We start from the raw sequence: 27,416 nt of genomic DNA, 5'->3' as shown, positions 1-27,416 counted from the left end.
ATTCGAGTAGCACGTCAAGCACGAATATCAACCCCATTTCGCTTTATATTTCCCGCCCCGTGGAATCGACGTTCGAATCACGATACGTCCTCGTAACCCCAAGATTTCGATGTCAGTTCGCGATACTCGATAGTAGCCGCGTTTACTCGAAAGTATAACGTCAGGGTGGTGGAGCGAGCGGTGGTAAACGGGGCTAGGAAGAAGGGTGAAGGAGAGGAGAGATTCAGATGGGTTCTGTGGTGGCGCGAGAGGGGGCTGATGCATAGAAAACGGGAGAGAGAGGAGATATCTGTACAGGGGCAGGAGTGGAGTGCGTGCGAACGAACGAGGACGGCCGTGCTCGCCTTTCGTCGGCGTTTTCGTATGAGTGCGTGAGTGAGTGCGTGCATGAGTGCGTCCTCACGGGCAGGTACTTTCGATTTCCAACGATTGGCGAGCCTTCGCCGGGTACGACGCTGCACCAGGAAGCGGACATGATAGTTACCATGGAGTGAAATAGTACGTGCACGGTACGTGGAGTTGTGCTGTTCATTCCTCTCGGGTGCTGTGCGCGTGTGCAAGTGTGAATGCGTGTGCGTTTCTCACGACAGGTGCCTTTGATTTTTTCCGATTACTCTTCGAGTAAAGTAAAGTCGACTCGGACGTCGAAACGTCGAAACGTCGAATCGAATCGAGCGACGAGGAAAAAGCTGCATCTTCCGTTAATTGTTACGACTCGTCGGTGATACGACGTATTCGTCGAGAATATCGTTGCTCTCTAATTTTGGAGACACAAGGAAAGATGATCGTATAAATCATTGCCGGAGAAACGAAACGTGTCTTCTGTCAACCTCGTGCGCGTGAAAACGTGCATACATATGTGTCAAAGACATCGATTTTCCAACGAGCATACGCAGCTGGTGGTGGTTCCGATCGGTGGAAGGATTCGTACGAGCACGATGAACGCCGAGCGTTGTGCCTGAAACGAAAAAGGACATATTTTGACAGCGCGAGAATCGAAGGAGGCCGAGGGGACGTGTGGTGTCGCGTAGACTCGGGCGCGCGTTTGCGAACGCGCCCATCGCGCGTCCAACATGGCTACCACCAGCAACACGACGACAAGCGCCGGCGAAACGAACGGCAGTAACGTGCCACAGTGGAAAAGAGACTTGATTCAGCGTCGTCGGCAACAGAACAAGGTTCTCGCGAGTAACGGAGCCAGTGTGAAGCTATGTTCAGCGGTGATCGGCTCGTCGACAACAACGACGACGACAGGCGGGACATCGGAATCGGTGGTCGATCCGACCGGTAGTCAAGAACAGTGTATAGCCGGCAATGTGCCATCGAGATCGCGGACAACGAGCAGCGGAGAGGACAGTGTGAATATGGTTAACAGCTCGAGTGCTAACAGTGGTAGTGGTGGAAGCGCCATAGCTGGTGTCGTTGTATCATCTTCGCCGTTTTTCTCGAGAGGACCGGCGTGTGGCGCCATCATCAGCAGCGGAACGACCGCCGCCACCGACGTTGCCTCGACAGTCGCGTGCAACATGCGTCTCGAGGTGGATCTGTCGTTCTGCTCCGACTCGGAGGATGTTGCGAACGATACTCTAAGCAAATCGTCGACGGACATGGAACGAAAATCGGAACACGGTGACAGTTCGGAGATCGAGGATTCCAAACAAGACGGAAAAGGGGCCGATTTGTTGGCAGGCTGCGACGATCATCGCGCGTGTAGAACGAACAAAGTGGAGAGAGAGCTTCTCGCGGATTTATCGAAAATGAAAGCCGGTAAAATCGAAACGGAAATGGCGAGGAATCGCGCGTCGACCAGCGACGACGGAGAGAGCGACAGTTCGGAAGAACTGCAATACGGACCGGGAATCGTGAACAAACTCAAGAGCAAATACCTTAACCTTACACTGAAAGAGATGAACAAGAGTCGCGTCTCGGTGCAACGTTTCAGACGCGCCGCGAGTCTCGAGGATCTGCTAGATTGTGACGACGAACCGGGAGAGAAGAACGCGAGGAAGTACACGAAAAGGACGACTACCGGTGCCGCTACGAAAACCGACAGGTACAGAAACGCTTGCCGTGGTAACGAGTCGATGAAACGAGCCCGAAGCGTCGAAACTCTGATGAGGTACAACGGGACGGACGAAGTCGGCAGTACCCACGGTGTATCCGGTCGCGTGGTGACCAACGGTTTGAAGCAGGACCCGGTCAACGATCACATTATTCTGATCGATCGTAGCTCGGTGAAAATAGAGAGCCGATTGGGCGAGCTGGACAGGCCTAAACCCGTGAACAAGCCGAAAAGAATCAAACCGTTGCTGGCGGAAACGGAAAGGCCGCCGCCGGATCTAGTCAAGACCACGATGAGGATCTTCGAGGGGTCCGCGAAGAAGCTGAAACCGAAAGGCGAAGTGGCCGCGAAGGTGGCCACGTTCAAAACGATCAACGACACGTTCAAAGCCCAGGCGCAGAAGAAGGTAGGGCCGAAACCACCGATTCAACCTAAACCGTTCGTCAATGGGAATTCCAGAGCGCCACCAGGATCGCCGAAGAAAATCGTGTTGCCGCAGAAACCCACGGCCGAGCTGATCGAGAGCCAAGACGGCCAGGAGTATCACATCGACGGAGTGATTACGGATCCTATAGTGCAGTCGGTGTCGTCGGTGGTCAGCAAGTTCCAGCAAATCGAAAAGTCGCACTCCCCATCCCCGTCGCCCGAGCCATCCTACAAGTTGAAATTCTCGCCCGCGCCCAGTCCCGAGCCACAACTAAGTAAATTGAAATCCTCTCTGGAGATCAACGTCAAGTCACCGCCTGTAACGCCCGTTCTTTCCCCCAGAATTTCCTCGCCCAGGTTGCAGAGCCCCTCGTCCCCGATGAAGGACACGCTCAGGCAAAGTTCACCACGCGTTCACAGCCCTCCGTCCCCGATGAAGGATTTTGTCAGGCAGAATTCCAGCCCCGTGCACAAGCCACCGCCGAGTCCCAGCAGGGAGTTACTTAGACAGATGTCGGTGACCGAACCCTGTAAGATCACGCCGCGGTCGCAACTCGAGGAGAACGGGAATATCGTCAACGTCGAACAACATCCGAGGCAGCAGCAGCCTTCCGAGAGGATACAGCACAGTCCTGCGGATCAAGAGAAGCCCGAGGAGAACAAGCCACCGATCAACAATGCGAATCACAGCGACGACGAACTGGCGGAGGAGGTCGATGCCCCAAAGACGATATCGAAGACCGCACTGGAGAATATCGCGAAAACCGGCGTCACAATGCAGTTCAGTTTCAACGACAAACCGATCTCCAACAAGAGTTACTTGCCAGGATTCAAGCAGAATGGTCAAAAGCCAACGGACGAACGTCAAACGGATGCTCGGACCGAAACGAAGTCGTTGTCGCTGGAACCTCCTCGGGGCAAGTCGTTTTTGTCCGCAGGTTCCACGAACGTCGTAACGGATCAAGAGACCGTCTCGAGGCTGCAGGAGAGGTTAGAACTGGACAAGTGTGACAGGAAAATCGAGGACAATAAAGAGGATACGATGGATACCAAAGCAAACGTGGAAACCAAACCGATCGGTGCTATCTGCAGCCTGGGTCTGATCAAGTCTCCGACCAATACCTCGTATCCGCAAGGGAACGAGTTGAAAACGATAAGATGCCAAAAGGTCGAGTCTCCGCCCCAAAAACAAATCGGGATAATAAGACCGCTCGTGTCTACCAAGGCGCAGCATCCTCAGCAGAATCTGAGCAATCGGGAGTTGGAGAAAAATCTGATCAATCGAGTGAAAAGTATAGAACAACCTACCAAGGTTGTGGTTAGCCTAAAGAGCGCCGATGAGATTCAACCCGCGAAAAAGTCTGGCACGGGTGGCGCCGGTCTGTGGGAGACGAAGCCCTGGAACCAGCAAAACAACACCATGGTGTTCAATTTCAGTAACCGGAAGGAAGTGCCGGATTATATCGAGAACGACGGACTTATTATCAAAAAGAAACGGGAGAAGCCAAAGGTGAGTCATCGCTACGACTACTTCCAATCTCGCTCGTTTCCCTCTCATTCTATCGCAGTTTCTCCAAACCGCGCCAATATTCGAAACTGTGTGTCTCGAAGGGTGAAATCGGGCAATCGTTCGTTTTCGATCGTAGTCGCGAACCGAGTTATTCAACGTTAGGGTCCTCTTGAGCGATATTTTTCTACTTAACCATACCGTTGTATATATAATCGGTGTATACAAGTACAAGTACAAGTTGTAAATTGCGTAGTTCTTTTTTTCACAAGTGTATAATTTTCCATCGAATGGAACGATTAATCAACCCGTGGTTCGATAGATAAAGTTAGTAAATTTATCTGTTTTACGATATGTTAGAACCGATAGCTCGTAGCTCGCGACGGGCAACGTCTCAATAAAGATATCAGTTTGATTACGCGCGAGGTCCGAAACACTTTCTTAAACTAAAATAAAAGTTCGTCGGTTGCACAAGTTCATTAAAAGGAACGTTTCGAAAGGAAAATACCTTTCGAACGTACGATGCTCCTTTGCTCGAACGGTCTGAGATATGCCAATTGGAAACTGAAGAGTTCGTGATCGGATTGTAAATAGCTGGATATCGACACGGTTCAATGGTACCCTGTCACGGACCACTTTCTTTTCGTACGTGTGCGTATAATTGGAGCATTTCACTTTCTTTAATATGACTTACGTTAACAAAAGCGTTGCTGGCGTTGCGTTCGAGGCGTACGTGCTCTCGCGCCGCGGCACACGTAGAATTTTAAGTGACGTCTGAGCATTCGTGGCACGCGGTCACATTTAACCAGCTCGTACACGACATTTATTTGTTTTCCATTCCATAGCGTCGAGTAGAAGGATGTCGCGCATTCGACTCGTCGTAAACTTGTCTCACAGCTGATGCCATACCGAATCGAAACGGTAACGCGACTCTTCTGAACACAGACAGATACGCGCTTCTTCTATTCGATCGTAATTCGACTCCTGACATCGAACTCGTCTGTCGTGGAGCTTTGAACTTTAAAGAACGTAGACCGTTAACCCGGCGACAAGGGTTTAATCCGGTGAAATCGAGCGTATTCGATGTTGCATCGAAAAGCTAGAAAATTAAGATCGCGATCGGCAAATTGAAGGTGGCGACGAGGCTGACTTTCTCGTATTAGATAACGCGGAAGCTCGATCGTCCGGTATACGAATCGCTCTACAATTTCTTTCAGCCGTTCTCGGTAATTTTCTAACGATCATCGCCTTGTAATTTATCATCACTGTTCCTGGAATTATCGACTTTTTGTTGCGTGATCTTCATCTACGAACATCTCGTCGAGAGACGTCCGTCTAATAGCTGTAACGGGATTTTCGCGAATCGACCTCCGGAAAAGAGGGAACAACCGCGCTGTCCTGATACACGGAAGGACCGTTTAACGAACGGGAAACTGGAGCGTGCATCCAGATCGCGAAATCATCGTCGAGCCATACGGAGCGAAGAACGCGATGGATTTTTGAACGTTTACCGCGATGCATCGAACGACACTCCTCGTGATACTTTCCATTCGATCGAGTCAAGCTCCGTCGTCCTTGGGTCGACCGAAAGGCCTTCTGGAGTCGCGAAGGTAGCGCGTTCTTTCGCGTAGCACGTGCATACGTGTCTTATTCCGTCTACGCTATTTCCGTAGACTATCTCTAGTCGTAAGTAGCTTTCTCACGGATTAAAAGTTGGATCTGCAGCTATCTATGGAAATTTCTGACGTTAGAACTCGAGAAGCCCCTGCTTGTCCCCGATACAATTAGATTATAATCTAAGGACAAAACGGCCTGCCTATCGATACCTGTGCGATCTTCGTGGCACGTTCGCGAAGCCTCTGTTACGCCTCTGCAAATTTATCTTTGTCGTAGCTGCGAGAGGAGGTGTACGATTACGCTTGTACTATGTTTGCCTTCGGCAGTCAGGGAAAGGTAAAATTTCGCGGCGGTCTGCGTAATTCGATTGATGACATGTCGCGGATATCGGATTCCTTGTCTCACAACGTTAGCTCGGTTCGACGCTGCCGTATATACGCGTAGCGTGTGTCAGCGTAGATCAGCGGTTCCAAAGCTGCTACCGCTGGTTGCTGCTGCTGTTGCCGCCGCGGATATAACCTTTCCTCGTTGGTAATTAAACAGAAATTAAGTGGTTACGGATCTCGGCGATAACGAAATTGCATAGACGTGCGCGCTTCTCGGATATCGAGTTACGAAATCGAATGGGCGCCGGTAAACGATGCCAATCGATCGAAAGTTTGTCCGGTACGTTTGATGCCGAAACAAAAAGGGCGACAAAAGTTCGAACGAAGTGGGAGGAGATTCTGGTTTAGGCTCGAATGTAGGCAGATCGGTCGAGATACGCGATAGTACTGCGTGCAACACTCGTCGGTCGCGTTAATTAACCTTCGACGACCTCGTAATAATTGCGCAAGCTCGAGCGGTGCACCTCGGCAACGCGTGTAACGCGTCACGATGCAGTCGGTTATAGCGAGCTTTAATAATTGGCCTAATTAATCGACGAAAATATTCACAATGGTTCGGGATCCGCGCACGTAACGAGGTAAAAGGCTCCCTTCACCGTGTGATGCGCCAACGGAATTAGGCCGTGGAACGATCCTCCGTTCGGAAGACCGTCTTCTTTGTTTCTTTTTTTCTTTTTTCTTTTTTTTTTTTTTAATCTACGACGCTGAAAGAAGAAGAGGAAACGCGGATAACGAATATTCGTGACCGATCGAGGTACGAAATGCGACGTTGCATCGACGATCGCGCGTTTTCTTCGTCGCCCGTTGCCAACGACTTTATAGCGAGAAACGACGGGAATGAAGCCAGAACCGGGATAGATGTAATTGAAAAAGGAAAAAAATAGGAAAATGAAATAGAATTGCTGAGTGTAGTCTCGTGGCATTCCTAGAGGTAGCCGACTGAAACGATGAGCGTTTCGTAATGCAGCCGGAAAGAAATTAATTGCAGAACAGAGCGTTACCAACTTGGTATTACGTGGACGGAAAGTATACACGTGGTTGTATTTTACACGCAACCGAGCTGCCCCGCTATTTTAGGAAGAGCATTTTTCGATGCTCGATAAGCTACGATAAGTCTGCCAATAATAACGATAAGATTTGTATTCTCGCGAGTTCTTTCGACGTTACGCGAACAGAGCTTATCCAGAAGCATACGTTCGTAAATATTTCCACTTGGGCGCGATAGAGGATCCGTGTACATTTCGAATAACGCTGTTTCCCGTAACGGTAAAATCTTTCACAATCTTCCGAAAGTTTATCCCCGGTGAAAGCAGAAATTACGTGGCATTTCTGCGTCTTAATCGTGCCGTAGCAGCAACGGAAATCAAGAATTCCGCGTTGTCGTTGTCCGAGTTTCAACTCGGTGGGAGGCTCGAAAGCCTCTCGGCGTTGACTACGCTAATTACCGAGGAATGTGGATGTTAACTGATAAACCAAACTCGTTACGAGACCAGTTATGCTCGTTTTCCTTCGCGCATATTATTATTACGTTACAATAGCCGGCCGATACATTAGTTTTGTCACCATAAACGTACGATTAGCAGGCATTCGTCTTGTCCGTGCAACAACCCGCAGGGAAATACAACCGATGATTACGCGCTATTACATAACCGTTAAATACGTTCCTTTGCTTTCTATGTTATTACTGTTATCACGAATCCATTATGCGTTAAATGCTCTACCGACCGATGTAACGTTGCACGCGTAATATTCGGAAAGGAAAATCAGTTTCGACGAAACGCGCGCGACCACGTTTTGCCTATCTTTCGTTATAAAAAAAGAGTTAAAGATCTTCGAAACGTGTCAGACTGTCTTCTGTTTCTTTAATTTCTTCTAGAAACAGTGCCTGCACGCTCTGCGGTGTGTCCTCCGTTTCAACGGAAGTACTACGATCGAAGTAGCATGTTTCGTGTTCCATTGAATTCCGATCGATTTATCGTTGAATGTCGTACAACGCTCGACAAGTTGTCATCGAAGAAAGATAAACACACGGCTACAGTTGTTCTTGTATAAATACAATCCTTGCTCGGATACCTAGACGATTTAGGATATATCTGGATGAGTCAGGCAGCTATTTATTTTGTCTTATCGACTGATAATTAAGAGGAGACAAGAACGTTATTGAATATCACCGATGCGTCAAATGCTGTTTCATCGATCGTATTTTTTTCAAAATTACCATCGATAAGGGATTGGGCGTGTTGGAAGGGAAGGGAAGGCAATACGATTCGATCGAGAAGCTTCGATGATTTTGCGTAGCTCGTGCTATCGCTGGTATATACTCGCGAGATCGCAGGAGAGAAAGGAAACGCGCATCGTATCGTTCGAAGAACCACTGTTGGCTCGTTTCGTCGACAGGTTTACCGTATTGCATGCAAGTACGGTAATCGAGTTTACGCCTGGAGAAGGTATCCTTGACCTTCTTTCTTTCGATAACTATCACCGATAGCCTGTTATTCGCACCTCGTCTTCAAGTTCGGCTTGCCGTTTTATCCTGCTAATCCGCGATCGCATTTTCAATTCGTCCAACTTGATGATACTTTCTAGATTCTCGTAGTCTTACCGTTGCTTGTAAACACACAGCACGTAGCAATGTTATCGCGTTAGACGTTGTCATCGATGATCGTTGATCGAGAGGATAGTTTAGCCACGAACGGATTCGAATAGCGAGATTCGGTTGTCTCGAGAATTCGATGCAGACGTTTCTTTTCGCTCCTTTCGAGGAGAGGGGATCGAATTCGCAGTTCGTCTCGATCGGTCGGCGGTCACGGGAGGTCGTAGTTGCTGGAAGAAATTGCCAGGTAGAAGTTGGATAGCCGATCAGCCAACTGAGAAATGGCAGCGGCATCGTGGCTGGTGACATTCCATACCACGCTATGGGAATTCTCGTATATGGCCGTCCTAGAGGGACGCGAGACTGTACGTACCGCTTCAGCGAGTGAAGCTGGCTAGGCCCGTTATCGCGTTTCAGACTCGCTCCTCAGGCAGACCTTCTAAGGAACATTGCGCTCTAACGATCGTGTCGCAACTGAATCAGCCTCTAAGATTTTTGGTATGTAGGCCACGCGACAATAGCTTCTCTTTCCTTCGCGTTATCTGCTCTTCCGCCCGCGGCGAACAATGCATTCTTGCATAATCGATGCTCGGAATCGTGTCATCGTGATCGTTGAAAATTCGACCGGCTCTCTGCTCGGAGTTTTGTAATTCCTAGTGGGAAGCTCCGATCCACCGATTCATCGTCGGTCGTACGATCGCGATTCGTACTCTGTAATTTTCAACGCGTGACTTTGACCGGTCGGAGAACGTTTCCAGAACTGGTGGAGAACCGGTTGGTCGGTACGAGCGATACCATCGATGCGCTATCGATTTATCGTTTCGTTAATTCCGGTGATCGATACGTTGAACAAACGTTATTATTGCGTCGCCGATTGTTCGCCGCGTGGATATTAAACCATAAAATGCGTAACTCTGTCGGTAATCTCCGAGCTGACGCGAATTTTTCGCGATTGAAAGCTGGCTCGCGATGCGACGCACGGGCGGCGTCCTCTCCGATTTATTAAAAGTCCATTTGCGAAATTAATCGCGGCACCCGGAGCTAAAAAGCGATCATGGGAGGATTAACGAGGCAACGTTAACGAACTTTTCTCCGTTTACTGGTACGGTTCGAACGAGCCAGCTGTTGCATTCCTTAACCCCATTACGATTCACGTTTTTATCATCGCGGCGACGCAGTAAATAAGCGGCGATGGCTTGCGTGGCCAGTCTTCGGTTATTCCGGACGATCCAAGAGATTTATCGGCCGTTCCCTCGGTGGACAAATTCAAACTCGAGAGGATCGATTTACCGAGATGTACCCGCTACGTGTTTGTTTCTCGTGCGCTTTTTCCAGCTCTCTTAATTGGTCCGTTGGATAAATAAAGCCAAAGATAAAGTAGCCGAATGCCATCATCGACACGCTTATACCGCACGATGGAATTTTTTCAATTTACGTCGTGAACGCGCGCCGATCGTCCGTTTTCTTCTTTCTAACGAAATTCGGTGTGCCTGACCTCGTTTGGCCTTGACCAACGATCTCTGGAGAAACTCGAGTGGTAACGCGAGCGGACAGCTGGTCGTGGATCGAATTTGCATTTGCATGCAAGCCTCGAACGTTGTACGGTTCGTTCGACCCTCTCACCCTGCTTCTCCGGTTACGTAATGGATCCAGTTTTTGGCAAAAACGCGTCTCTATCAACGAACAGGAAGATATTCGTTTTAAGAGCCTAATAAATACCAGGACGCTTACGGTAGTCAAAGATAAAAGCTGTACAGCGACCAATTAAAATCGTATCGCCGGGTTGTATATCACCTTCGGTGACTTTAACGATCTTCGACTAGCGTTAGAAACGAAAAAGTCTATGGCCGGTATTTTAGACCCGAAATCGACTTGACGTTTTTTTTATCCCTCGGTGTATCTGTATAACTCGATCCATTACAGAGTAGAATCTACGGTATCAGCGACGCGAAAATGGCAAACGCGTAAATGGAAATCGCGGAGAGGTTATGGCAAACGACCTCCATGGATTAATCTCGACGCTGTATGAATCATGCCGTCGGGACTGTGCGAGCTCCAATTTAGAAACTCGACGCGACGCCACGATCCACCGACGAGTCATATCGCTGTTTCCGTGAAAAACCGGCGACGAGGCAGCGTTTCGATTTTTCGCAGTGTCGCGAAATCGTGGCTGATTCATAGGATTTCGAGTCAGCAGCGGCGACCACGACTAAACGGAGAACGTTCCGGGCGACGAATAAATTTGTCGAATCCGCGAATAGACGGAGAACAAGACTGGGCGTGGTTTCTCTTGCATAATTTCGCTGTCCTACGTCCCACGGGACGGCGGCCGTTCAAATCGACGGCGAAGCGAAGAAACGCGACGACTGCCGAGGGTAGAACAAAGGGGAGAAAGTTTCTACTTTGAGGAACTGGTATCGAAGATAAAATCGGTTTTCTACGCCCGTCGCGACTTATATTGTTCCGAGTTAGCGCGAGTCGCGACGAATTTCGCGTGACGAGACGAATCCACGAACGACTGAATTTCGTCGAGAATTCACATGCAACGAATGTGACGAAACGTGCATCCGTTGCGCGTGTCATCGTGTAATTTCCACGTGATAACGTATCGTACACTTATCATCGTGGACTTCCTTTTTAATAGAAACATAAAATCGTAAGTTTCTGACGTTGCGAGAATTTATACGAAATTGGCTATGTTTCCGTACTGCAGAGGGGAACGCGAAGTTTTTTCCGACGAACTTAGATAGCAAATCTTTATAGTCCTCGGTTTAATAGAATCATCGTTAACGCACGCGCCTAATAAAGTCAAATAAAGCGAAATTAACATGACATTAATTATTCTCGTGCAATCGTGTCCGTGTAGAGAGATTACAATTTCATACATATGTATGTAGATAGCTGCATTGTTTGAGCTAGATTGTTAAACTCGTTGCTTAGAGACCACGAGTGTGTGACGTCTGCAAAGCTGGCCGTGGTTCTCGCCAGGAAACGAGCTCGTTAAACGTCGGGTAGAGCTGACGAAAAAAAAGTAGCTACGCGTATTACAGCGATCGTATCTTCTCTGTCTTTTTCTTTTCTTATTTTTATTATTTTTTTTTTTAATAATAGCAATCGTCTTTGCTGTATCTATATAGGGAGGTCAAACGCAAACCTTCGAAATCGAATATGCTATTGACACGAGGTTTACTTTCGAGACACCCCATACATCCGGTTCTCCGCCTTTTTTGACTCTCCTACGTGGTTCGAACACGACAAAGGGTTAACTTATGCGGGCTTGCACCTCCGTGAACGCAGGTGTATTCGAAGAGAGGTTGTTCCTATACGATCGTTAGGACAGTGTCTTGGACTCTCGGAGGGTTCAAGGTCTAAGCAGTACAGGCGATACCCCGATACGCTTGGAATAATGGAAAGAAACGTCCTGGGAATTTCTCATGAAGTCAGCCACCTCATCTTTAGGTTCATTGTCGTTCCTTCCTCCCCCTATCTTCCGTATTTTCCCTTAAAAACTACCTTTTTATCCTTGGAAATCCTTTCGATACAGTCGGTTGAGCCATACTGCACGCTTGGTTTACCATATCTTAGTTCCAATTAATATGCCAACTCGAGCGAACGCGTTTGACCATCGACAGCGTCGGATTAAAAGTCGTCCATATGGTCGGCAGTCGGTAGATCTCGTAAGTTAGAAATGTTGTCGGTACACGAAATAAACCAAGATCGGTCTAAACGTTTATTCTATTTACTGGATTAGTGTTAATCCCAAGGTGTCCAAGTTAATTCGCCTACTTGGTTCGTTATTGAGCGAGAATGCGCGATAAACGCAGCCAGAACGATTTTTCTCACGACGTGTTATCGCGTGCAATCACTTGCGTAATATAGCCGACACAACAAAGAGATACCAACCGCGCCACGGAAGCAACGGAAATATTGAGTTACTTTCTTCTCACGGCAGCATCAATGAACGTTCATTATCGTACGGACGATAACGCCACGGATCGATTAATTTCGCTCGCGCTTTATTACACATCCAAACGTAAGTTGTCTGTCTGGATGGAAGAGATACGCGAGGTTGTAAAACAAGCGAAGCTTGAAAGTGCACGAGTTTAAATAGTCGAAGCAGGAATTCGATTCGATCTACGAACGACGTTTAGAAACTTGATTCGATGGGCGCTTCTACTTTAGGTTTTCTTCAAAGATAGATCGCTGATATTTATGCAAATGCAAATTTTTATCAACACGAATAAAGGGATACGGTTCAAAAATGATATCGAACAATATTATATCAAATACTTTATTTTAGATATCGTGTACGCACTGCAGATCGTTACGCGTCTAAATTTCTCGTGAATTCGCAATCTACCGACGAGGCTACGTTTGTCCGACCGCAGCTAGATCAATCGACGTACCTACTTAACGTTTTAATTTATAACCTTGTCGTATCTCTTTCACCAGGAACACAGGTTCGTAATTGAAATAATCTGAACGCCATAGCTTTTGAAACGGCAAACCAGATTGAATCGCACAGCGACGACTCTGTGTCTTCCATCCGGTGATCGATGATCCACCGCGATCCGTGATCGATATCTTTTCGTTCCAGTGCATCCGCGGCACGTTATATTCAAATCCAGATAGATATTGCGTTACGCGGCCCCGATTTCTGCTCGTCCGTAATGTGGCTTCGCGTTATGATCCGTGACCGCATTTTTTCTTAGATCTCGCCGTTCAACCCGAATTCTTTCGGTCGCGCGGAGAGAGAGAGAGTGGGAAACGGAAAAGAACGAGCGAAAGAAATTGTCGCGAACAGGAAAGAATCACTTTCGAAAGACCCGAGGTCGGAACTGGACCGGAAATCGACACATCGTTTCGTTTCGCGCGCGATTATTTCTTCTCTGGCGTACGGTTCCAGAGATTCGTGGCAACTCGTACGAGAAATTGTTCGTACGTACGTGTCGTCTCGTTGTCGAAGAACGCGATTCCGTTCTATCGATCGTTCAACGAAACGATAGAGCGACGTACTCCGTGAATCGCGCAGATTTTGTCACGCGTTCGGGATTAAACGCGTCATCGCGAGAGATACGCGTGGAAACAGTCGCGTGTTCGTATCTTTATGTTCGTGTCGGTAGATAAAGAGACAGCCGTGTGCGAAAAAGTAGTGGAACTCGAAATAGTAGGACAGACGGACGATGGTGCGTGTCAAAGACGCGTTCGTGTCGCTTTTCGTTCGACTCGGTTTCCAAATCGACAGGATGTTCATTCACGAAATAATTGAAAGGCGGCGGATGTCGATGAATAACGCGCGGTCGAGACGCGTGTCGTCCCGTGCGAGCGTATCCGACATCGAGGGCTCGAGGGAAGCGTATCGAGGAAGTTACGACGCTTGTAGTCGTCTCTGCGTTAATCTACGGCACACTCGATCTCGCCTCGACATCTCGCCTCGACATCTCGATACTCTTTCGATATTTGCGCGTCGAGTGTTCTTCGAGACGCTTTAAACAGTCTTTCTTATTCTTCGAGACACCTGGCGCTGTTTGTTCAGCGAGCGAACACGTTTGCATCGCGCACGCAAATTGCAGCCAAGCGAGCACGTGGGCGCGTCTCGCGCGCCAACGTGCATATAGACGATCGCGAAATCCACTTTGGCCGTAACAGACTCTGGACAGCCGGTTTCGAAACGGGCTTTGCGTCGATATACGCGGAAATTTTTTAAGGAAAGTCGATACTCGTAGCCGGAGGTGATTTTTCGTGGCTCGACGAAGCAACGATCGGAGGTGAGAAACGCGAGGCAGCGCGTTTCCTCGGAACTCGGTCGACGAGACTCGAAAGTCACCTCGCCGGATTCCACGCATCACGTTCCGATTTCGAGAGCTCACTCCTCTTTTTTGCTGGGCCCGCAGGTCGGCGACGGTGGCATCATAGTGTTGGACACCACGTTGGACGCGTCGACGACCGACGACGCCGAATGGGAACTCGCCGGTGGTCCACCATCGCCCTGCGACGTGTCTTTCTTCAACGATAACGTCCTCATCAACGGTCGCAGCAATCTCTCGAGGACACCGCGAAATCACAAGGTAAGCAAAACGCGTGGTTGAGTATTTTCGACCAGTTTTCTGACTCGCGAGAGTCCTCAAATGATCAAATGTTTATGCATTTGTGGAAAATTTAAGTCTGTGGAAACGTACGTCTAAAGTACGTCAAGTAACCCTTTGTTTAATTTCTTTAATAATATCGCATGAGAATCCGCGATCTAACAATAACAACGTTGACTAAAAACACGAAAAGGCAATGACGCAAAAAGCTCGGAATAATCTGTTTGTTGATCTGCGACGCGCGTGTATTACAAGATCGAGCGTTATCTGATGCGCGATAATTTGGGTTAAGTTCGAAAACTATACGAAAGCCTGTTAAACACAAGGATGTCGCGTTTACCGATACGTTCTATTACTTTTGCTCCTTTTTTTTTTCTCTTCGAAAGATAAGTTAACATCTGGTTATCGGACGAAAAGGCACGCTATCTAATCTAATCAACTGCAGCTCTATAGTTGGGATCGCGCGGCGGGAGCTGGTTTAAGTGAAAAAGCAAGCGACGCAATACTGTAACCAAGGCCCTTGGCTCGCCGTGGGAATGCGCTTTCCCTCCTGAGAGAGATTGTAAAATATTCAAGGACAAACCGCACCGAGCCTTTCGTCTCTTCTCTCCCTTCGTTCGGTCCCTTCTTTATTTCCTGTTCCCTCAACCCGAATTTTTAATGCATTTTTCGTCCCTGCCTGAAAACAGGCGTGCCGAAATTACGTTACGTCTCTCGGTCGAAAATCATAAGACGCCGCGGTATCGTTGTATATTAAACCGGATGAAAATCAAAAGACGTTATTTGCGTTGTGTCACCGATAAACTTATTACAGCTTGCATGCTAGATCCAGCAACCGTTCATCATCCTGATAGCTTATCTTTGTATATGTATATATGTATATCGATTTGCAAGGTAGTTATGCAGAGTCATGTTTGATTCTATACAATTTAGGATTTACACGCTGAACGTTTCCTTTTATCGCGTCATTCTTTCAGTCACAGTCGTATCTGTCGAGCGTCGTGACAAGATACGAAAAAAACTTTTTCGCTCCACGATCCTACCTTTTCCAGATATGCAGGTACTTTGAATTTTTATACTCGCGAAGGTTCAACGAACTACTCGCCAAAGCGAAAACTTACCGATCAACGAGTTTCGGTAGAACAAGTATCCCCGGTACCCGAAGGCTCGTTCTAGCTCGAAAGCGGATTAAACGATACTCTCCTTTCGAACTATAGATAATCGTTCTAAATAATTAATGTGCTATAACATTGTACAGGCGCGTCATTAATTTTCACGGCCCAGCTTCTCCCGGCGAGTTGCCATTAAAGATGAAATTGCTCTTGTACAGTTTCGACGATCGATTCGTCTCTGGTTAATCGACTGCGATTACGACGTCTTATCCCATGGAATTCTACGTTTCGACACCACGTGACTCATCGTGGTATTTGCGAATCTCCGGGGAAGCAGTCTGCCGGTCTGTTCCTCTTACGATGCCAAGCATATGCTGCTGCAGGCCGAAACGGCGGATCCGCGTCGCCGTGTCGACCGTTTAAAGTAGATCCAAAGTAAACGTAAAAGCACAGAAACCGAGTAGCACAGAAATCGTAGATTGTTTTCGTCTTGTTGTCGGTGTCGATAATTATTAGCACGTTAAAAGATGGAAACGCGTCGATGGACGACTTTCTCACGGGCTCGAGTACACGCGGATTCCCGTGACGATCCGTAGGTAGCCTACCTGTTACCAGCGTCGATTTGCAAAGTAAAAGTAGTAGCCGATGCACGAACCGGCAATGATTTTCGAGCAGCGACTCGTCCAAGGAGTTAATCTACCGTGCCTCGTGGGAATGCGGCGAAACACGCGCAAATTCCGTTTCATGGTCGTCGCGAAACCGAGCAGCACGATATGTCTTTCACGAGGCACAAGCACGCGTTGCTTTCGGATTCGGCGGAAATCTTTGTTTGTTTTACGCAACAGGCGACGGTGTCTAAAAGTCAAAGGCGAGGAACGATTCGCGTTTTTCTTTTGTTCGATCGGTTTACGGGCGAAACGACGGAGAAGCGATGATCGTGATTCTCTGGAAATTGAACCTTACGCAACGTGTTTTCTATCGATCTGAGTCAATAATGATGCATCGATGCTTGAGTCACCGTCGAGTAAATCGATTTCACGGAGCTCCGCCTAAGTTTCAATTTTGGTATCCAATTAACGTTGCACAGGCAGTAACCTTTAATAACGGATTACGTAACGAGCGTTATGAAAAATCAAAACCGGTAAAAGAGGCAATTTGCATATTGGAAAGTTGGATTGGCGGATGGGGGTAGGCGGATTTTGGAGAAACCGGTGCGCAATATTTCATTGTAAAAGCGATCGAAACGAAACGACTCGAGTGCCGCTTCGTCACGCTTATTGTCCAGCGATCGATCTTTCGGGTCGCGTCTCGAGAAAACCGATATCTCCTGAATCGATTGTTCGCCGATGCATCGTATTTTCTTTCTCGGATTTATTCCGCCGTCCGTCGAGCGTATCGGATCGATAGAAACTGCGAACAAGCTATTATACGACGTGGAATTCCATTGTGGCCTGAGTTATCGGCGAATAATTCTTCTCGAGTAGAAAATGCGGGCGTTGTTCCTCGCTCGACGAGGCGTCGTCCAAGCTACCAGCTAATTCCTACTTCGAACCACGCTGCCAAGTCTATAAAGAGAGTTTAGGCTTGTACGAAATTGAATTCGATAGGATAACGGGATGATTAAGGAACAAAGTTGCGCGAACTGCTGGCGAATCGGACGGTACGTCGGCGGTCGGAGGTTTCACAGTTAGCTCGGCTTAAATACCATTACCTTAAAACGGCGCTGACCGAAAGCAAAGCCGCGTACCTACCCATAAAAGTAAGTATCGCGTAAAGTTTATCTTCGCGACGCGAAAGCGTTTCCGCGCACTCGAAACGTGTTAGCTTAGAAATCGCGACTAGTCACGGAGAACGCGTACGGCGATTGCTTCTATGCTATATTTTAATTTTATTGGACGTACAGGAATTCTAACGGTGAAAAATTACACGGCTGAAAACAGCGGCGCGAGATGACGCGTTGCGCAACCCTGTTTGCATGCCGTGTTAGAAAAATTCTTCAAATTACCCGATGGCTAGCTCGTTGCTTCGCTACGTAACCCGCAGCATTTTTGCGCAAATTCTCGCCTGTTACGCTCGTCGTTTCGTTACTGCAACCTGATCCAAATAGCGAAACGCGTCGATGGTATTTTCCAAACGCGTTTCAGAAGACACGCGTATAATTCCCGGAACGAAGGTTTTCGTCGGAACGAGCGAGACGAACACGGCACGTACTGCATCAAAGTGCAGGAGAAAATTGCTTGATTTTCCGACTCGGTGCACTGAAAAAGCACGCGAAAGGAGGAACTTTCGAGCGCGAAATTGTCGTCCTCGTCTGACAAACACCGGCGGTCGTCGCAGCACGCTGCTGCAGATAATTTGTTCTTTACGATCCACTTTGCCTCCGGCCGCGTATCGTACAGTTTCACCTCGCAAACAATCGGTTTTATTACCGATACTAGCCACGTACGGAGTCGTTCGACGATAAAGCACACGCGGCATGTGTCGGCGTGCGTGCACGTCGCTCGATAGGGAAATAGGTGAAACAAAGAGGAGGCTCGTGCGAAATTCACTGACCCTGTTCCCGGTCGAATATTTCAGCACCGTTGGAAATTTCTCTCCTGAAATCGAAGACGCGCGAACAATAACGCAACCGTAGCAACCGCGGGAATACAGTTCTCTTGTTTCCCGTAACGTACAGCGATACACAAATATCTGGCGTCCCGTAAAAATTCAACATACATACGTTGACAAGAATTATCAAATCGAACGTTGGCTAAAATCAGCCACATTTAACGTACTTACGTTTGCTAGGAAAAGTATAACGAGGTCGTAAATCGAAGAGCGCTTTGAATCTCAAGCTGCGAATCATTTTCGAATCGATACGTTCGCCGTACGAAAAACAGCCAGTTGCCTGTTTCTAGAATCCGTTCTTTTCTTTCGCATCATACGTTATAATCATTTCAAATCGTTTCGAGCATCGAAACGCATAAACTTCACCGCCTGACCGATTTTATAGCCTCGTTGTATCTCTTTCACTAACAGTATTTGCGTATTTGCTACAAGAAGAATCTAACGTATCCATACGTTGATAGTAGGCAAGTAGTAGGCACAATTCGAGTATCGACGTAACGTTCGAGAGGAACGTTCGAACTATTTTCAAAGAAACATATCGACGAATCTTAAGACACGTTCCGATGCCTACCATCGAATTGACGAACGAATTATATACCAATTAATTAACCGTTTAATACATTGAGACGTTGATCAAAGGAATATCATCGCTTGATTCTTAATGGAGTGGCAAGTGGTTCCGCGAGAATCCGCGATCAACATCACCGTTGCTCGTGCTTCTTTTATTTAATAGCGATCCGTGAAAGGTAATGACCGGCGCTCCGGTGTAAAGCCATTACGCGTGCAGCATCTGATAATGCGAATAATCGCGAGCGCGATTGATGGCACATTCGCGCACGCTTCAGGGCTGCGGTCTTTGTACCGCGCGACAAACGACATCGACCATTCGACCGATGGACGTCGATTCCTCGCAGCCATCTATCTTCCGCGTGAAATCCTGCTTACGACTACGATTAATGGCGTGTTAAACGAAACAAGGAGTTTTCAAACACTTAGTTGTGTCTCCACGGTTATCTAAATTACAGCTAAACGCGATATTTTAAAATTTCACGCTGATAACGCCGCTTATCAACGCGATTACCGAATCGTCGCGATACAAACAACGTGTGCATGAAAATTGGTCGAAGGCGTAAACGTCTACGACGGGCAAACAAGCGCGTTAAAGATCGCTTCGGCGAACAATTAACAAAATTCTCGGAAGCTGTACAGCGATAACGGATCGTTACTACGATGGCAGAATCATGTTGCATAATCGACTCGAATAAAACGCAAATGACATCGGTTCCAAATAATCGCGACGTTCGCGAACGATGCGACGTCGTAACCGAGCACCTTTATTCGCTGAATCGGCTAGCCTGCGATTCTCTTCGCGGACTCGTCGCCGATTTGTTAACGATTCGTCAGCGATTTTGCAACGTTCGTCGTCCTTGATTAAAAGGTAGGTCAACGATTTGAAAACTTTGTTTACGCGATTTCTTCGCTTATATCGAACAGATCGTTACGCCATTGTTTTATCGTCGAATTTCATAAGTTGGAGTTCGATCGGTGTTGTCACGTCCAACGACAGGTGATTTACGTCCGACGATAATATTTCAAAAAGCGAAGAATATCTTTGCGAAGCAACGTCTGCCTATTGTATGCATATTTTGGTTATTTAACGCTCTAGCGTCATCGTGGTCGTCGACCCTATGGTGCCGTCACCTCCCGCAACAATTGCGAAATCATACCATTCTAGAGAAAATTGCACGACCGGTAATTCTCCTCGGCTTTGATTGTAATACAGTTGCGAGCGTTTCAACGCCGCAGCCGCTGGAAAATATACGAAAATCAATTGTAATTCGTGGGCTGGACGAAGCGCGGCGGGATTTTTTTCTACTTCGCTTGCTACCGCGCAGGAACGTTGTTCCGGATCGGTAGCAGGGAGAAAAAAGGTGAATTTGAATTTCTAATTTTACCACGTTGCGGAAAACCCGACGGGTAATTGCGTTTACGGACCGTTAGTATCTTGTCGAAAAGAGCTGCGTACAGGGCATTCCATCTTCCGCGTTCAACTTGGCTAACCTCGTGAGAAAAAAGATTATTTCGAGTATCGAAGTTTTTATCGTTGTAAGGCGCGTTTCTCCTAGCCGTTTGTCTCTACGAGCTTCTGAGATACGTTTTTTCGTTCGGTCGTCGTAATATGCTTCGCATGGTTAACATCGATGCGAGTAAGGTGTTTCTCGTTCAAGACGTCGCTCGAAGACGATTTCAATCCATGGCTGTTTTAGTTTATCCGAAAACGATCTAAAACGATTTGCAAAAATGAAAATTGTACCGTCGCAGTACGAACAACTGCGCTCGCCAAAGATTTCTTCGATGCTGTAAGAAACAACGAAAATGTTTGTGACATTGGCTGGTCGATCGAGACTCTCTGTACGCTAATAAATTCAGCCGGTGTTGCCTCGTAAATACACCATCGCTTTGTAAGTTCTTTTCGAGGAATGCACCCCGCGTGCATCGCCATTGAATAGGTCGCTCGGCGCGTATGCAAATGAAGAAATAATGTAAACACTCGTAGACGCGGGCAATTTGCTTCTAACGTGCTCGTGGGACCGTGCATGCGAACGTGTATGTGACCGTTTATACGGTAACGGTATTCGAAACGATCCATTCGATCGACGCCGAATACCGGTGTAAATAATCTTCGAAAAATTCACGCGAATCGCTCGTCGTGCATAACGTTAATCGCGACGAATAACTTTGGATATCGTTATCGATGGGTATCGATTATCGCAAAATTTGACCCTTTCAGGACTGACGAACAACGAGTTCGCAAAGAGTAAAAATTACATTTAGAATATGCATGAAAGTTCACGTTATCGTATCATTGGATTTATCGAAAGAAAAATTCGTTTCGAACCAGTTAAGATCATATTTAAAGGATCTCTACGAAAAGTCGAAGCTTGTGGTTCAGCGCGGTTTGACGCTACGGAGTTGAACGTTCGAACAGCGATCGCTTAAACGGAGAATCAAAGAACAATTGGCTGTTTGTCCGCTTTTCGAATGCGCGATACCTCATGGGCCGTTTAATCTTGTCAGCGCGAGAAAGATCACAGGTTTTGCCAGACATAACGGATACGTACGCGTCTAGTTTTTACCGCGTGCAACATGCTTTATGCGTCCATTTGACGCGGTCGTGCGGTGAGATACGCGGGTGTTCACGGGAACGGGGCGTCACGACGATAAATTCCTCGATGCTTTTATGTTGCCTGCCGTGCACGACCTGGCCAAAGCGACGCGGAGAAAAGACTTTACAAGTCCGCGTCTCCCCTTTGAGTTTCACTGGTCGACCTATCCTAGGGTTCGCGCCGCGTTAAACTTTATGTCTCCCTCGCGTTTGCAAATTATCCCCGAACGATCGCCTATCCCCCAGGTTAAGCGCTACGTCCGTGAAACTTGCGCGAATAATTTATCGCGCGCCATTACGACTTCGTCGACTCATTTTCTCGAATTAGTCCCGCATGGTTCTCCGTTGCAGCGTCGGACATTGTTTCGACTGCGAATAATCTTGAAATAAAATTTAGAGCGAACCACGTTGCTATCCGCGAAGCGACGCGACACGGCATTTCAAAGGCATTACGAAGCGACGCGGCGCATGTGGGACGTAAAATGTAACGCATAATACGTAAAAGTCCGCCTGGCTTCCTCTTTCTATTGTCCGCCGCGATAAACGGTTTCCTTTCTCGAGGACGATAAGAGGCGCATTGTTTCTCCGGCTGTGGTCGAAAGTAGCGATGGCTTGTCCGCGACATTGTAGACGCACTTTTTCTACGACCGATTCCTTCCTCCGGAGAGTCGTTGCCATCGAAGTCGAAAAATTCTTCGAGGTTCCCGAGTTTGTCGGGGAGGAACGAAAGTGCAACGCGAACACGATCTCTAAACGAGACGGTTTTCCTCTCTTTATCGATCGTAAAGATGCGAAGCAGAAACCAAACGACTCGTTATCGAAATTCCTATTTGTCCGTTTCTTAAGGAGACCGCAGAAAAACGCGAATCTGTCTCTCGAAATCACGCGACATTGTACATTGTTTCTACGCGTTTAGAAACGCGTTTCGCGCGCCTCGGTTTCGTCCGTGAATTTCTCCTCCCAAACGTTCGCCAACGGTTATACGTGCAAGGTTTAAACGGATATTCACCGGCAGCGTGCTCTCGAGGATGATTTTATGGTCGAGAAAGCACACGCGCGACGCAACAAAAGGTTTACGCTCTTTCGAGGGTAGTTCGGTTCGCCGTTTTCTTCCTAAAAATCAATATACCGGCGACCAATGAGCGCGAGCCTCCGATGGCTCCCATGTATCTCGGTTCGAGGAACGATTTGACGCTCGTTGCACGCGAAACACGCTCGTCCCTGCCAGCCAAACGTCCAGAATGTAACTTTCCATCTTGATATTTGCCTTTTGCCAATGACGCTCGTGTTCTGTTTATCGACATAGTGTCGCGATTTTCGCGCCAAGAAGAAAACCTTTTCTTCGCGTTCGCTGCGATGGTCGCTTCTGCTTAGGCGTACGTACACGGATTCTAAACGTTCCGGTCGTTCGTTCAAAGTCGTTTCAAGTTGTTTCGCCGAAAGAAACTTTATTACGGAAAAAATTACGCTCGAGAACAAACGCTTATTAAACTCGAGCGATATTTTCTTTCGAACGAGTCGATAGATGCTCGAACAAGAGACTCTGCTAACCAGTCGATAGGCTGTTATACCGGCTGGAAACAGGTGATTATACGATGCAAGTTCTTCTGATCGCTGTCGATGACCCGAGACGGATGGCAGTTCGTAATTAACTGGCACCATTAATTAACTAGGACGTTCCGGACGTCGCTGACCTTGATCGGCCAGAGTGCTCTTTTCAAACAGTTCGTCGACGAGTGGATTAAAAATTTGCTCGTAAAGCATGCGCGTGCGATCCTATCGAACGTTCTTTCATTGGGAAACGATATACGCGAAAGGATAACGCGTGTACGCTTTGTTTGGTGCGTGCCGGAAACTCGTTCGAAGGCATTCGCCATTGTCGCCGCTCTTCTCAACGATCTCCTTCCTTTGTTCGTGAAACGACGAACCAGCGTTCTCTGCTGTTGTGTCCGAAACAGTTTCGCGGCTTTGAAAATTCCGTACACGCAGTTAACCAGCGAGTAGTCATCCTCTGCTCGAAATAATCGCAGATACTGTTACCAGCTCGGCAAGTCCAAAGACCAAGGATTTATTTGCTCCCGCGATCTAGTAGCGCTATCGTCGCGGACACAAGCGTCACTATGAAACGAACTGATCGATGCCCGTCCCACGAACGTTCAAAAGAGAAGGTTCTCTCCACTTTTTTTTTCAGTAAACAAGGCTATGATAGTCTGCTGGCACGTTGAAGGTCCTCGTGGACCGAAATATCGGATGCACGATGAACGGCGAGCTCCAACGACTCTCTAGAAAAAGAATTGCTTTCTCTTTTGACGATCGCGTTCGTGGACAAGAAACGGACGAGGAGGCGATGTCCTCGCTCGCAGTCGAAAAAGCATCGAGTGTGACGGGTTACTGTTATTCCAGGCTGTGTGCCGTTGTTTGTTCTTCCCGTGTCTTATTTGTAACCGGCAAAAGACACGGTCCTTTCCGCGTCGTGTAACCGTCTGATTCGCAATAATCGCGTGGTATCGATATATTTCGATCGTTGCAAGAGACCTTTGTCTCGTCAAATGGTTGAATTCGGTGCATTTCCGTTAGACGCGAAACTTCTCTATCGAACAGCTTGCCAATTCGATGTGCTATCGAACTGACCGATATATTGCGTTTTGTTTCAGCATCGAATACAATTTGATGATACGGCTACCCGTACCTTCGAATATCCGAGCGAGGCGTCGATGCTAGAGGGTGAGAGCAGCGTGGATGGCGAAACTTCCGGTTCCGTCGAGCAATCAACTCTGATCAGCGGTAAAACGTCCTCGACCAATTCGACGACCAACATGCCGACCCTACTCGGTAATTTTAATCGTTGTTTCTCGTTACCACGAACCAGCGTCGCGATCAGACTACTTTTTTTTTTCTTTACTTTTACTTAGGAAAGAACGTAGCTTTTATCGAGTACATTCGTTCCTTCACTAACAACGTATCTCGTTCTTTTCGGTTTTTTCCAGAGGCGACGTTCATACACCACGTTATGTCTCCCGTGAACCGCTGCAGACAATTGCAATTCCTTTTGAATGTCGACCCCGTAAAAGAGTCTCTAGTATAAATTAGTTCCATAGTTTCTAGAAACGCTTCACTTTCCCTACACCGACTTTTTCACTTAGTGACAGTTTTTCCTTATTTTTGTTGAAAAAACTTTCCGTGTCTTTCTCGCCGCTATATCACTTTCGAAACATTTCGTTAGACCCTCGCTCTGTATACGTCGTACACGTTTCTCTCGTCCAACTCGCCTAGATCGCGTAGCGTGCTGAAAGCTAGTGCTTGTTCCCCGCAGGTGGTGGTGGTGGCCTTGCCAGTTACACTCCTAGCAAAGTGGACTTGACGTCCGAAGGGTTCGAGCTGGGCGTGACCAGAGCCGTATCCTCGAGCTTGCTGGCAACATCGACATCGTCGTCGACGCCGACAACCACCGCGTCGAGCCAAGCGGACAACGAAACCGAAGTGGATTACCTGAAACCGGCTCAAGACGGGGGCGCGTGGGGCTCAGAAACGACCGGTGATCTCCTCTACTGACGCGACCGAAAAACTCGAAGATCAGAGAAAGACGCGTGAAGCGGGAAACTCGCTAAAAAGCTCAAAGGAGAGCTCTCTCTCCTTGGAAGAGAGTGCAGGCGATCCGAAAATTCCGACTACTCAGAAGACTAATGGCAAAGTATTTTTCTTTCCTTTTTTCGTAGGCAGAGTCGCGGAAACAGTCTTTTATAAGAAGGAAGTAAACAAGTCGTTACGAACAAAGAAGAGAAGCATGTCGAGAGTTCCTTCGAACGTTTCAACGTGACGATTGCTCGCCCTATGAGTATAAGCAGAACTGCAACTTTTCGAGATACGCATCACCCGACGCGTTCGCGGTCGGAGCGAGCGTTACGTGTGTTACGTAGATAGTTCGCTGTCGTAAGAACTGCGCGCAATACTTTTTCCCGACATAGGGTACGAATCAAAAGCAGGAAAGGGGAGTAAATATTCGTTCGCGAACGCGTCGAAGCAGAGGCAATCCTTTTCTTAGGTAATTAAGCGAAAAGACGGTATCATTCCAAGTATATGCATTTCTTTGTATTATTACGATAACGAAGTGAACAGACTTTTCCTAAGTGACGCGTAACTATAACTGCCAAGATATGTCAGTGCATTTCTTTTTTCGATAGCACCTAAAACGGAGAGCCCAGTGATCGGTGAGAAAAAGAAAGAAAGAAAAAAAAAACGAGCATATCACCTTTTTGGTACATTTTTATAACAAACGAAGAGAAGTCGACGATGGAACTGAACATTTTGTAACCTTTTTGAGATTACTTTAATGCTGAACCCTTCAACGTTCAAGCTGCCAGTCAAAGGCCAGAGTTGTATGCAGGATTTTTAGAAAAGAAAAAAACAAAAACAATTAAACGCAATAAGAAAGAATCGTTGCAGAAAAAAAGAAAACATTGGAACACCGGAGTTTAGATTTTTGTAAAAGTTTTAGCCAAAGTAGAATGTAAGTCTACTTGATATACTTAATAATATGTATATGTACAATAAGCGAAAGTTTTGGTCCAGGAATAACATTGCAATTGTAAATTCCGAGAAATTCGTTATTTATACCAAATGTATGATAGATCATACAGATATCCTTTACGAATGCTCAAGATAAGACGATAGATGTATACACGATATTTGTTTTGTTGAGTTTGTTTCACTTTTCGTTTCTTACATTTAGACGTGGACCAAGCAAAAAGAAAAAAAAAGAAAAGAAAAAAAACTAATAATCAATAAGAAAGATACGAGGGAAAATATCGATTTGTTGATGAATACGAGCGTTAATTTTAAGCGAATCAAATTTTGTACATATTAAATTATTATCGATCTCAAAGTTTCGCAAAGTTTGTACACGGAACAATTAAATTGCTTTGAGATCGACTTATTACGCGTGCTTTTCTGTTTTTCTTTTTTGTTGTCCGTATTATGTTTGAAGTGGTTACACGAACGTCGAGAAATTAAAAATGTTATGTTGAATCGCGTAAATGTTCGAAGTATGATTGCGGCAGTATGGTTAACTTTCTACTAAGATTTAATCGCGTGATCGCGGACTGATTCAAGGGTAAACGTGCGATACGATGATAATAATTACCGATAACGATGCATTTATACACCGAAACAACAACTGTGTTCCAGTTTTCGTCGCTGTATTTAGTAGACGCTAGTATTCTCATACTATTTTCATTTGATTTCACGTTATCGTTTGATCGATGCTTGATGGGTCTGTGTCACAGCGTTGCATTTTACACTGTGATATTTTTCTTACTTTCTCTAATAACGACATATAATAATTGCTTCCGAATATTTTAAGGAACCAGAACCGTGTCGACCGCTCAGTTTGTATTTTCGCAGTATGTACTACGTATCGGAGTGAGCGAGATTACGATGGACGAAACATTCCAAATTCTAATAGCACGCGTTTTTGCGTTTAACCCAATCGGTCGATTGATTGCGAATCGATGTCGGTAATCTCGCTGCTCCGGTCGAGGGAACTCCGTATTATTTCTGTAAATTATTGCTGTACAGTATGGAGAGGCATCGTCGTTCAAGTAAAGGATTAAAAAGAAGGAAATAGTATTATCCTAAGATTATTCTTATTGTTCTTCTTATGATTATGATTACTCTCATTATTCTTATTATCGTTATCATTATCCGAAGCTTGAATCCACAATTACCTTATTGAGTATACTTACCAGTTAGAAGTATTGTGTGATGTATCGTCTGTGTGTTATTAAGGTATTCAAGTAATAAAATGAAACAAGTATGCCCGAATTATTATATCGTCAAGCCTATCTTTTTCGCG

General features: G+C 46.8%; 1 protein-coding gene across 2 annotated transcripts; it reads left to right on the top strand.

Moving 5' to 3' along the window:
• Nucleotides 1–142: 142 nt before the first annotated feature.
• Nucleotides 143–27,385, top strand: LOC117206057. 2 transcript variants are annotated; one of them, XM_033445050.1, is made up of 4 exons: nt 143–3,998; nt 14,486–14,659; nt 24,220–24,397; nt 24,553–24,694. In XM_033445050.1, the coding sequence occupies exons 1-4, from the start codon at nt 1,074–1,076 to the stop codon at nt 24,648–24,650; spliced, it is 3,375 nt and encodes a 1,124-aa protein (XP_033300941.1). In that variant the 5' UTR covers nt 143–1,073; the 3' UTR covers nt 24,651–24,694. The 2 variants fall into 2 exon arrangements, with proteins under 2 accessions (XP_033300941.1, XP_033300940.1); XM_033445049.1 differs by lacking the exon at nt 24,553–24,694 and adding an exon at nt 24,879–27,385 and having other exon boundaries at nt 153–3,998.
• The last annotated feature ends 31 nt before the right edge of the window (nt 27,386–27,416 follow it).

This window comes from Bombus bifarius, unplaced genomic scaffold (genome assembly GCF_011952205.1).
Source record: "Bombus bifarius isolate JDL3187 unplaced genomic scaffold, Bbif_JDL3187 scf7180000007996, whole genome shotgun sequence".
Taxonomy (NCBI): Eukaryota; Metazoa; Arthropoda; class Insecta; order Hymenoptera; family Apidae; genus Bombus; species Bombus bifarius.
Note: the sequence above shows the minus strand (reverse complement) of the source record. Positions and strands in the feature narration are given on the sequence as shown.